General features: G+C 48.3%; 1 protein-coding gene across 2 annotated transcripts in view; it reads right to left on the bottom strand.

Annotated features, from left to right (window-relative positions):
• Positions 1-12484, bottom strand: part of stk11 (serine/threonine kinase 11) — a 31094-nt gene extending 18610 nt beyond the window's left edge. The window contains exons 1-4 of one of the 2 annotated variants that reach the window (XM_042703748.1): positions 12441-12484; positions 9789-9843; positions 7340-8365; positions 1-7 (exon numbers count right to left, since the gene is read on the bottom strand). The exon at positions 1-7 is cut by the window's left edge and continues 77 nt beyond it. In XM_042703748.1, coding sequence (XP_042559682.1) covers positions 1-7; positions 7340-7617 — 285 coding nt within the window. In that variant the 5' untranslated portion in view covers positions 7618-8365; positions 9789-9843; positions 12441-12484. Of the gene's footprint in view, positions 8-7339; positions 8366-9601; positions 9761-9788; positions 9844-12440 lie in introns of those variants that run through there. The other variant, XM_031563106.2, reaches the window with a different exon arrangement.
• Between the last annotated feature and the right edge of the window lie 592 nt (positions 12485-13076).

Genomic DNA, 13076 nt, shown 5'->3' with positions numbered 1-13076 from the left:
GATCTCCCTGTGAAGAAAAGCAAACACACGTTTAGCCTAAAATAACACACCAGTAACACAGCCACTGAACAAACACACACACACAATCACACACACACACACACACACACACACACAATAACATAGGCCCATTATTAGTCATCTCTACCATAGGAGTAAAGAATAGGTAGATGCACACACAGACGGTAGAAGCACACACAGACGGTAGATGCACACACAGACGGTAGATGCACACACAGAAATCTTTCAATAGCGGTGAGCTTTAAGCGATCATCAATTCAAACGGCCTTTATCTGATCCTGCGCCTCTAAGCACACATCGTCACGTATGGTATTATGGAGTCACTGTGGCCCAGAGGCCTGATCTGAGGACAGTGGCACGCTCATCAGCACACAATTAACACAAAACATCATGATTGATTAGACTCTCTCACACACATGCACACACACACACACACACACACACACACACACACACACACACACACACACACACACACACACACTCTTCAGTGACTTCACACCCTCTTCTAAGCAGGCAGAGGGCTGCGGAAAGCAAGGGAAGGGTGCGAAAAAAAAAGGAGGGGGAAAAGAGAGGTGGGTATGAGGAGAGGAGAAGGGGGGGATGAGGAGAGGAGGGGATGAGGAGAGGAGGGGATGAGGAGAGGAGAGGAGAAAGGGGGATGAGGAGAAGAGAGCCAGTGGATGAGCAAGGATGGAGGCAGAGAGAAATATATGAAAAGAGAGAGCGAGAGAGGCAGAGAGGGAGAGGGAGAGAGCGCAAAAGCCAAGTTGTGGATGTTGATAAATCAGGGCAAACACACACCATTGTGTAGAGTCCTGCAGTACTATTAACTACAGATGAGCACACACACACTTTACACATCCTACAGATGTGCACACACACTTTACACATCCTTTTAGAAAGGCATACAAGCACCAGAGGGTATCAACTACACACACACACAGACATTTTGTAAACATGCATACACAATGTGCAAGCAACACATCAGTACTACGTATACACACATGCGCTTCAGACACAAACATGAACACACACACACACACACACACACACACACACACACACACACACACACACACACACACACACACACACACACACACACACACACACACACACACACAGCGTTTCAAGGACACGGTCAGAGCATGAATAAAAGAATACTGCCGCTGTTGTTTCATCATTGAATCAACACATTAAGCTCATCCAGCCGTCCATGTCTCTAGCATCTCTCTTAACAGAGTGAGAGAGACAGAATGAGAGAGGGATGGAGAGAGATAGAGAGAGAGGGAGGGATAGAGAGAATAAGAGAGGGATAGAGAGAGTAAGAGAGGGATGGAGAGAGAGAGAGAGAGAAAGAAAGGGATGGAGAGAGAGAGAGGGATAGAGAGAGCAAGAGAGGGATGGAGAGAGAGAGAGGGATAGAGAGAGCAAGAAAGGGATGGAGAGAGAGAGAGAGAGAGAGAGAGGGAGGGATAGAGAGAGTAAGAAAGGGATGGAGAGAGAGAGAGAGGGATAGAGAGTGTAAGAGAGGGATGGAGAGAGAGAGAGAGGGATAGAGAGAGCAAGAGAGGGATGGAGAGAGAGAGAGGGATAGAGAGAGCAAGAAAGGGATGGAGAGAGAGAGAGAGAGAGAGGGAGGGATAGAGAGAGTAAGAAAGGGATGGAGAGAGAGAGAGGGATAGAGAGTGTAAGAGAGGGATGGAGAGAGAGAGAGAGGGAGTAAGAGAGGGATGGAGAGAGAGAGAGAGGGATAGAGAGAGCAAGAGAGGGATGGAGAGAGAGTCCAGCCCTGTGTCAGTGCTAGAGGCCAATTCCCTACAAAACACCAATTACACACACTCCACTGCAGAGCCTCCACACAAAAGATGAAGGGATGGAGAAAGAGAGGGGGGGGGGAGAGAGAGAGATGGAGGGGAGGGAGAGAGAGATGAGAGGGAGAGAGAGATGGACATCCCTTCCCCTTATCTCCTCCATCCCCTCCCCTCTCCCCAATGTCCTTTGAAAGGGTCCCCTCCTCCTCCTCTCCTCCCTCCACCCCCCGTCTTCTCTCTCATGCCCTGTGAAAGGGCCCTGCACCCTACAGACCCAATGCTGCCAACGGCTCGACACAAAGGATTGAAAAGAAACACACACATTGAATATCACTGTAAGATGTGGATGTTGTGTTAGCTTCTGAGAGTGTGAGATGTGGGTGTTGTGTTAGCTTCTGAGAGTGTGAGATGTGGATGTTGTGCTAGCATCCGAGTGTGGGATGTGGATGTTGTGCTAGCTAGTGTTCCTAAGTGTAAGTGTGTGTGTGAGTTCATATGTGTAAGAGAGATCTAAATTAACTCATTTCCTGATGGCTCTGCATACAGTAGTCTGGTTCAGCCTGGTGTTGCTGGTCCTCTGCTGGACGCAAGCGATGAGAGAGAGGAGAGAAAAGAGTACAGGGGAATATGACAAACGGGGAGAGAGATCGAGGGAGTGAAAGAGAGAGAGAAAGAGAGAGAAAGAGAGAGAAAGAGAGAGGGAGCGCGAGAGAGAGAGGGAGGGAGCGAGAGAGAGAGAGAGAAAGAGAGAGGGAGCGCGAGAGAGAGAGGGAGGGAGCGAGAGAAAGAGAGAGAAAGAGAGAGGGAGCGCGAGAGATCGAGGGAGTGAGAGAGAGAGAGAGAGAGAGAGAGAGAGAGAGAGAGGGAGCGCGAGAGAGAGAGGGAGGGAGCGAGAGAGAGAGAGAGAAGTCAGCGTTTTGTCGTCTTCTGTACAGACTGCAGAACAGACTGCGTCTCTGTGTTGGCCAAAAATAGGTTCGGAATAGAAAGGGCGATGCTGATGCTTACTGCTACATCTGTTAGAGCGTGTCTGCCCTTATCTGTGTCGGTGTGTGTGTGTGTGTGTGTGTGTGTGTGTGTGTGTGTGTACACTCCACTGGCTGCTGCGCCATGTTCTGTGTGTGTGTGTGGTGTGTGTGCACACACTCCACTGGCTGCTGCGCCATGTTCTGTGTGTGTTTGTGTGTGTGTGTGTGCACACACACTCCACTGGCTGCTGCGCCATGTTCTGTGTGTGTGTGTGTGTGTGTGTGTGTGTGCGCGCGCACACACACACACTCCACTGGCTGCTGCGCCATGTTCTGTGTGTGTGTGTGTGTGTGTGTGTGCACACACTCCACTGGCTGCTGCGCCATGTTCTGTGTGTGTGTGTACATCTCTGAGTGTTCATTCCACTGACTGCTGGACTGTATTCTGTGCGTGCATGTCCGTCTTTTACACACACAGACACAGTTAAAGTGTGCACACACACACACACACACACACACACACTCTTCACTTGTGTTGGTGTTGTATTCTTTGTCTGGGCAGCTTCCTCCACTCTAACCACGATGTGGACTGGAGAGAATTCAGGCCATCCGTGCAGGGGCATGGCTAGACGCTAGCTCTCCTGGAGTCTACCCCGTCAAGCAGGGGCACGGCTAGACGCTAGCTCTCCTGGAGTCTACCCCGTCAAGCAGGGGCACGGCTAGACGCTAGCTCTCCTGGAGTCTACCCCGTCAAGCAGGGGCACGGCTAGACGCTAGCTCTCCTGGAGTCTACCCCGTCAAGCAGGGGCACGGCTAGACGCTAGCTCTCCTGGAGTCTACCCCGTCAAGCAGGGGCGCGGCTAGACGCTAGCTCTCCTGGAGTCTACCCAGTCAAGCAGGGGCACGGCTAGACGCTAGCTCTCCTGGAGTCTACCCCGTCAAGCAGGGGCGCGGCTAGACGCTAGCTCTCCTGGAGTCTACCCAGTCAAGCAGGGGCACGGCTAGACGCTAGCTCTCCTGGAGTCTACCCCGTCAAGCAGGGGCACGGCTAGACGCTAGCTCCCTTGGAGTCTACCCCGTCAAGCAGGGACCTGGGTATGAGCTGTTTCTCCTGTGGCCTACCTAGTCTGGCTGGGTCCTGAGTATAGTCTAGTTCCCTCATGTAGTTTACTGAGTCTGGCTGGGTCCTGTGTGTAGTCTAGTTCTCTTGTAGTCTCTCCAGTCTTGCTATGTAATGACTGTCGGTAGTTTTTGCTGCGTTGTATTTGCAGTACTGCTGTAGGGTCTGGGCCGTCTCGACAGATACACCTGCTCTCTTGCAGTGCGGGCAGGTGAGTCTGGTTGTGGCGCGCGTGTGTGTGTGTGTGTGTGTGTGTGTGTGTGTGTGTGTGTGTGTGTCTTTCCTATGCTCTGCGAGTCTGCTGTCCCCATGGTGACCCCTTGTCTCTTCCTCATTGCCGGAGGGTCATGTCTGGAATTCCAGAGGCAGCGCCATGGAAACAGGAGAGATGTTGCGCAACGCTCTCTGCCAGCATGTGCCCAGTCCAGCGTGCCAGTCCAGCGTGCCAGTCCAGCGTGCCAGTCCAGCGTGCCAGTCCAGCGTGCCAGTCCGGGCCGGTTTAGGGACATGTCAATGCCACGCACCGCTGCAAATCACTAGGACTGACTGCTCTTCCATCCACAACACCAGCATACAAACCCAGAATGCTCCCTCTCGCATCTTATCTCTCTCTCTTTCTTAAGGCGGTCACGTTTTACAAAAGTCAAGTTTTAAAAGAGATTGAACAAACCCATTAATCATTTGAATACCATCCACAAAGGGCATACACGAGTTGTAGAAATGTATGCCGTCTGTACCTACTGGGTAGTCTCTACAACCTGACACACACACACACACACACGACCCAGGCACTGCCACACGACCCAGGCACTGCCACACACACACACGGGCACTACATAAATGAGCCACCAGACTCAAATCTGCACACTCACGTGCACACAGAGAGCCAGGTTATATCAGTGAAGGCCTACACTCTCCCCTGCTCACAAGTGTGATGTAATGCACCATACCCATGTCACACACACACACACACACACACACACACACACACACACCTAGAGGCAACCTATGACTGACATCGCTTCTGACATCTCAAGTCAGCAACACAAGCACCCCCAGGGGTAATGGCCCACAATACCAAACTGGAGCACAAATGCCAAGACATTTAATGGGGTATTTTCTTTCTTTCCTCATTTACTTCACTGTTTTCTTCAACAACTGCTTGTAGACGCCACACGCGAACAACAGACATGCAACTCGTGAGTCATCGGCAACTCCTGCTTGGCCTTTTGCAGCTATATAAAGCCTGAGCCCCAGGCACACCACACACACACACACACACACACACACACACACACACACACACACACACACACACACACACACACACACACACACACACACAGTAGCAGTATTCACACTGGCAAACATTTATATTTAAGCACACAGTAACACCTCACATATTGACATGCTTACTTACTGAAAAGCTACAACCCAATAGTCGTACAGAAAGAGGCAGAAAACAGTGGCACACACACACACACACACACACACACACACACACACACACACACACACACACACACGCACCCTCTCACCGTGTTTAATTAAGTGCTTCATGTGATTAAAAAACCCTGGCAGCTCTAGCAAAGGGGAAGATGAGGCAAAGTGGAGTGAGTGGGTGTGTGTGTGTGCGACCTTAGAGTGTACAAGAGGGTGTGTGTGTGTGTATGTGTACGACCTTAGAATGTACAAGAGGGTGTGTGTGTGTGTGTGAGCACAAGCTACGTGGGAAGTGTGAGTACATGCGTGTGAATATGCTATGGGGTATGAACCTCGCAGCATGTGTTTCTACCAACCCATTTGATGTGGTTGTTTGGAGGCCATGAGAAGATCAGGTTTGGTAATCCTGCTCTGCGTTCTACGCACTACGAGTCATTACCTTAAGCATTCAACAAGACCAACCAGGTCCATGTATGGCACAGGGAAATTGTCCAATACAGTCAGCCATCATGATGGCCCCATCATGAATTCAGAATTCCATTGTTATCTTAAACCTTACGGCAAGCATGTTTTCTTTTAATTGTTTTAAGCGCCACTAAAAAGTGCTACGTATCACACCTCCAAAATAAAAGGACACACAAGTTTTGTTGACAATAGGCGGTTTTCCACAGCAGGAACTAGTGTGCAGTTTTAGGGCGGCCTGCACCTTTGTGCGTTTGGACCACGGCACCTCCTCCCCTGTGAGACTGGGGTGGGGCTTACAGTACCTCCTGTCCTGTGAGACTCACTCTGGGGTGGGGCTTACAGCGCCTCCTCTCCTGTGAGACTCTGGGGTGGGGCTTACAGCGCCTCCTCTCCTGTGAGACTCACTCTGGGGTGGGGCTTACAGCGCCTCCTCTCCTGTGAGACTCTGGGGTGGGACTTACAGCACCTCCTGCCCTGTGAGACTCACTCTGGGGTGGGGCTTACAGCGCCTCCTCTCCTGTGAGACTCTGGGGTGGGACTTACAGCACCTCCTGCCCTGTGAGACTCACTCTGGGGTGGGGCTCACAGCGCCCTGCTCAAACGCAGTGGAAGGAAACAACAAGGGACTTGTTGTTTTAATTTTCACAGTGAAAATGGCTAAAGGAATTTTAGCTTACAGAGTTAACGTACTGTTAACACGTCACTGGATGAACACAACCAAAATGTTAGCTCAAAATATAAGCTTTAATTTAAATCAACAGTGATGTTAGTATCTTCATTTATCAAGTAAGCACAGCTGCCACAAAGCCATTGTGTTAGAGCAGCAAAATGTAACTGTCAATTTAACCTTGGGGGAATCTTAACATCACCTAGAATATCTCTGGTTTAAGATTCTAGAGTCAGTGCTGTATCGTTACTTTGTCATGTTCAGAATTGACATTGCAATTGAAGAGCAAAATCATTAGGCTACGTGAACTTGTACATCCGGTAGTTCCGGTAGCTGCACCAGAAGGGGCTGAGCAGCCACTTGAGTCATGCGAGTGCCTGCGGTGGAAAGGAACCGAATACCAGATGAGTCAGTCCAAGGAACTGAACTGGACCCATCAAAACTAAACAGGTTCTTTATCTGTGGCGCTAAAGTGCCCTTTAGTGTCAAACCACACATGTTAAAGGACGGGCAGAGGGTGAGGGGATTAGTAGGTTATGAACAGAAGCACAGAATTATGACAGGGGGAGGGAGGGAGAGAGAGAGAGAGAGAGAGACAGAGATAATATGGGAGGGAGAGAGAGAGAGAGAGACAGGGACACAGGAAGGGAAACGGCATGAGTAAAAGCAGTATGAGAGTAAAGATGGAGAGGGCCAGACCACCAGGCAAAACAACAGGAAGAGGGTGAGAGGGATGGGCACCGCTGCAGGCGTGACGGGTAAGAGGAGGAGGAGGAGGAGGAGGAGGAGGAGGAGGAGGAGGAGGAGGAGGGGAAAGCAGAGCCGCTGGCTCACTCACTTCTTGACGTTGGCCTCTCCATTGGGGATGCGGCGCAGCTTCTTCTTCTTGAGGATCTTGACGGCGCGTCGGCACAGCGTGTCCGAGTCCAGCATCTCCTTCACCTTCCCGTAGGAGCCCTCGCCCAGCAGGTCGCCCATCAGGTACTTGCCAATGAGCTTGGCGCGCTTGCGCCGCGGCTGGTAGATCACCTCCGTGGAGTCGATGCGGTGGATGAACGTGTCCATGCCCATCAGCTCGCTCTCGTAGTCCATGTGCTGCAGGTCGCCCGCACTCATCGTTGGCCACCACCGGGTCCGATTGACACGCAAACGCTACGCTACTGCTTCTGAAGGGAAAGCCCCTTAGGATAGGCCTGCTACAGGGTGTGTGTGTGTGTGTGTGTGTGTGTGCGTGTGTGTATATCCTGATGCAACAGGAATACAGTTCAATTTAAAAACACTAGCGGCATCGGGGAGGGGATCTGCTGAGCCTGAGTTTGGACGTGGAACACATCACCTGCTCCTCTCGCAGAAATCAAGGACAAGCGCCAGACTCCTCCCTAGACGCCCAGTGCAAAGGGATGGAGAAAGAAACAGGAAAGAGCAAAGTCCTTTCTCGTTTACTGAAAGTTGTCTGTTGGGTGCCGACTTCGACCTATACTGAGAGGTGGCATAAACTCAGGATCTGGCATTCGAGTGAATTTACATAAAGTTCCAGTCTTCGCTGCATCAACTCCATTGGAGGTAAAGGGATAGCCTGTTGAGGATTACGCCACTGCTCCTGCACAAATCTGTGCAAAACTAGTCAGAAAGCCAAGGTTTACCGAGATTCTTGGCAAGCAGTCAGTATTTGCTACATCAGAGGTGCATCAGTGACTCCAAGGCGATACACTTACAAGACCGACATACCGTGACTCCAGAAGTGCAACACAAAAAAAAAAGAACTTCCTCTTTGGTACTTCAGAGCCGGGGCATTTTATTCCTCTTTATAATAAACCCGAATCCGCCGATCCATCCCATAAAAAAAAAAAACTTCCTGTAATACCTGTAATAAAAATACAATACTGTTAACTATGCAAGAGCCGAAAGGGGATCTAGAAGTCACACATCAACGATACATTAGCTGGCTAGCTACTTAGCGACAGCTCGCTAATATTGAGGTTAACGTTATGTTAACCTATCTATAGATGAATTAGATACCTCAGTAAACTATGCCAGCAAAGTAACAATTAAGTTCTAGATTCAATTTAGCATACTTACAACAGCTACTCGTAGCAGATACACTCACATAACAGTACTGCTTTCCCAAATCTCATGGCAAACTGTTCATCGTCCATTAGTTACCAGTAACTTAACGGTTAATATTAACGATAATTGACGTTCTACCTACTACGTCGTCTGTAATCAAGGCAAGGTGGATGTTAAGTAATCACAAATGACTTTTAAGACAGCCACTGCTTTAGGCACTGATCATCGACAAAATATAGTCCTGGAAAATGACTACTTGTCACGTAATGCTGTTTTAGCAGGCTGACAACACAACCGTGAATTACTAAAGAATAACTTGAGGCTATCGTCACTTAACTATGATATTTCCACAGGAACATTATGGGCAGAACCTGCTAGCTAATATCAAGGCTAGTTTGGTTAGCGAACATGGTGTATCGCTCACAGAGATGACAATCCTCGATAAACAAATGTAATGAGATTTAGTACACCAAATGTCTTGACATACAAATACATTATTGTAATTGCATTATGAGGACTCCAACTACAGTAAGATAAGTATGGACCTGGCTTACATTATGTTTACACAAAACTCAGAGGCTCTTAGAAGTAAGTCGAGAAAAACCTGACTAGCTAGCTAGACATATTCACTACTTGCCAACAAAATGTTACTAGCTGTCGGTTAGCTTAATCAGACTCGCAGTACTCGAAGGCAAGCACGCTTCCTTGACTTTTTAAACGCTAGTTTAACTCTTACAGTCCCGTACAACCGTTGTAACCAATGAGACGAGATAACCAGCCTCACAGTCAACATTGGCGATACTCTACACTTAATGCATCCGCAGATATTCTGATAAATTAATCTTAAATACGCGTACGCCCCACAGATGAATTGAACCGGTCTCAACACTGGAAGTCGACGTAAGCTAGCAAGCTAGCTTGATAGCTAACATTTATGTTGTAAAGTCCGTAGGTAACAGCGGCTAGCTGAGACAGGCTAACTGCTGTGCTGGTTAGCCGATGGTGGTTGTAATCGGTCATGGTAATTGCGTACCTTTGTTTTTAGATATTCAAATGCTGCAGACTTGCTTGAGTTCTCTTCCCGGGTTTGTTTCTCCACATGAAGTTGTCACTGTATGCATAATTCTTAGCTTGATATCTGCTCCTACTAATGCAGCTGCTATACGGCTGCCGCCATCTTGTTTACCTCCCCCCTCGTTCTGATACATCCAAATACCAACCTCCAGCGTCAGTGCGTCAACTCTCTCGTTGGGTTTGTAGGTATCAGCCTTCTCTCTGAAAAAAAGCGGGGGGTGGGGGCCATGTCAACAATGCGAGAACATACAAATGAGTTTATCATACCAACTGCTACATTGTGTAGTTACTAGGATGAAAAGCTTATTTGAGAATATTACTCAGGGCATGTAAAAGCTGGTTTGTCACATTCAATTCCTAATGTAAAGACTGTATATATTTAAATGGTAAACTTACAGTTCACTTGAGAAAGTTTACTCCCAATAACAAGATTTTTTTGGGGCCTTCACTATAATACTATCAGATTGTAGTTTGTTCCTTCTTTTAAGGTTACTCTGTTTCTACTGGCAAGGGAGCCTGCCTGCAATTTCAACAGTATGACTCACTGTGAATGTCTACAGGCTCGTTTAATTAACAGCATAGGCCTATTTTCAACTGAACATGACAGCATAAAGAGGTGGGCTACTGCACACGTAACTGTGTTTTATCATCTGCAAACTACATGATGTGACTGTACTGTGATGAAACACACCAATGCCGGTGGTAATATTGACAAAAGTATTAATTGAAAAAAAATCGACCAGTTGGTACATATCTACGTCATGAAATGGGCGGTCCACCTCCCCCAGTGCCGGCCCATGAATGTGACTCTTATTTTCATTAGCTGATTGAGACTCATCAGTAATGAAATTAAACCAGTATTCGACTGGTGATGCACTGGCCCAAAGTGCTGCACAATGTTGTATTCGCTTGAGGCCACACCGCCTTCCATATAACACCCAGTGTAGCACCTTTTACACAGAGTAAACCTAGCTCACAGCTAAGTGCCCCATGGTCAGGTGATAAATTAAAATGGCCGGCGCGAATGAATCTACATCAAACCCCTCCCCCCCTCGTTCACCCTCCCGCTGCAGTAGGTCCTGTCTGAATGCTTGTGGTTTGTGGAGATCTATGTTCATGATCACGTGATCACGCTGTCGCGCGCCCGCCGCCAAGGCCGTGTTTCTGTTTGACTGGTTGGGGTGAGTGGAGTACTTGTGGTGTTTCTGTTTGACTGGTTGGGGTGAGTGGAGTACTTGTGGTGTTTCTGTTTGACTGGTTGGGGTGAGTCGAGTACTTGTGGTGTTTCTGTTGGACTGGTTGGGGTGAGTGGAGTACTTGTGGTGGCGTGTTTCTGTTTGACTGGTTGGGGTGAGTGGAGTACTTGTGGTGGCGTGTTTCTGTTTGACGGTTTGGGGTGAGTGGGGTACTTGTGGTGTTTCTGTTTGACTGGTTGGGGTGATGGAGTACTTGTGGTGCCGTGTTTCTGTTGGACTAGTTGGGGTGAGTGGAGTACTTGTGGTGGCGTTAAGGAGCAGCACTGCGGAGGCCCAGTGGAACGGGCCTATTCACAGGAGTTTATGACCCCCCCCCTCAGCCCGGCTCTGCCCCTCCACCCAGCCCCTTGCCCACTTTTTAGCATTTCTCAAAATGATGCAGTGGGCTGAGAGACTCTGGTGAATGATGAATCTTGACCAGCAAATGGAAAATGAGACTCTCACTCATGGGCGGAGAGGTGGGCCATCCATTCCATGACAGAGATATGTACCAACCGGTCGCCTCTACGTCAGTATCGGCCTTGCAGAGTTCAGGATCATTTTACACAGTAGATGGCGTGTTGAGCCATTTACAACTCATAAAATGCAGGTTTTTATGAAAATGGTGATTTTGTCAATATTGTAGCGTGTCAGAGTGCTTTTATGAGTGCGTGTGATGTAATGTAGTTCCTGTGATTCTGTGTTCTATGTCAATGTTTAATGTTTGAATTTCCAACGTGCCTGTGTTAGTGTCGTGGTGTAGTTTTCCTCGGGTATTAGCGTCTTTGTCAACCCTTGCCCTGTCGTTGTGTCTACAGTACCTCTTTAACAATGTTGCAGTCATGTGAGATAAATCCAAGAATTTTAGTAACATGTTAAATATCATATCGTAGATTAGGTGGGTGGGTATTTGTTTGATCACTCTGATTAGAAAAGCCTTTTTATTTAAATGCTGAACTGTGGGAATTTGATATTGGTTCCCACAGTGGCTTTAATGTCTCCAGTGCCCCCATAGCTACTTCTACGGCACCCATTCCCATAGGCAGCCTAGGCCCCGGTGTAGTATATCACACTGTGTCTTTATACTACTGACTTCCCAAGCATGTCCGACTGGCTGCTCGGTGCGGGCACTAAATATATACAACAGCCCCATGAAGCTGCCAGCCGCGTAAGTGTGGGTGGTAACAGAATCCCTCTGGCGCACCAAGGTGACCAGTTATGAGGTGAATCCAACATCAGAAAATCCTTTTGTAAATGGCCTTAACATGACACTCAGCCACACTGGAAAGCATTAACATTACACTCAACTACAGAGGGGCAATGCTTTTTTCATGAATGACACTGCTAAGGCAGTATAGCGAGTAATGACGGGCAGAAATCAACTTGCAAAAAGCTGGGAATAATTAGAAGAGTTTTATAAAAATGAAATATGTAATTAAAAGAACATGCCCCTTGATCAGTAAGTAGTGGATTAAGGACAACTGTTAAAGTAGACTGAATTACACCCCCCCCCCCCCCCCCAACATGCACACCTCTCTGATAATGTTGAGCATTAACACTTACGTCTGCACGACCGTTGTTAAGTTATGATGAACGACCCCCTTGCTTACCTCCTGTCCCCTGCGCCCACACACACACACACACACACACACACACACACACACACACACACAGTGCTGTCACACCAGATGAGGAATAGGGACTGGTGGTGGCGGCGGTGGGGAGCAGCTTCTGCTTAGCTAGCCGATCTGGGATATATTTAACATGTGTTGATGCCAGGAAATGGCAAGGGAAGGTTCTGATTACAGCCCTCGCTGCACTGCACCCCCCTCCCCCATCTAGGGCTCTCCACTGCTAGTCAACCCAACCTTCCTCTCCCTACAATACCCTATTGCCCTACTTCCTCCCCTCGCCAACCGTGAGCCCTTAACCCCAACATTTCCTGCCAGGACACTGGTGAAGGCTCACCCAGGAAGATAGGTCAACCAGCCTGAGTCTCTACAGGCTGTAGTAGTAGCTCTGTATGTCCTAGAGATGACAAATCTGAATCTGAAGGGTCTGAATACTTATGACCATGTGATATTTCAGTTTTTCTTTTTTAATACATTTGCAAACATTTCTACATTTCTGTTTTTTTCTGTCAAGATGGGTTGCTGAGTGTACATTAATGCGAAATGATTTTAGCAAATTCTCGATTTT

Source organism: Clupea harengus, chromosome 25 (genome assembly GCF_900700415.2).
Source record: "Clupea harengus chromosome 25, Ch_v2.0.2, whole genome shotgun sequence".
In the NCBI taxonomy this organism is placed as follows: domain Eukaryota; kingdom Metazoa; phylum Chordata; class Actinopteri; order Clupeiformes; family Clupeidae; genus Clupea; species Clupea harengus.
Note: the sequence above shows the minus strand (reverse complement) of the source record. Positions and strands in the feature narration are given on the sequence as shown.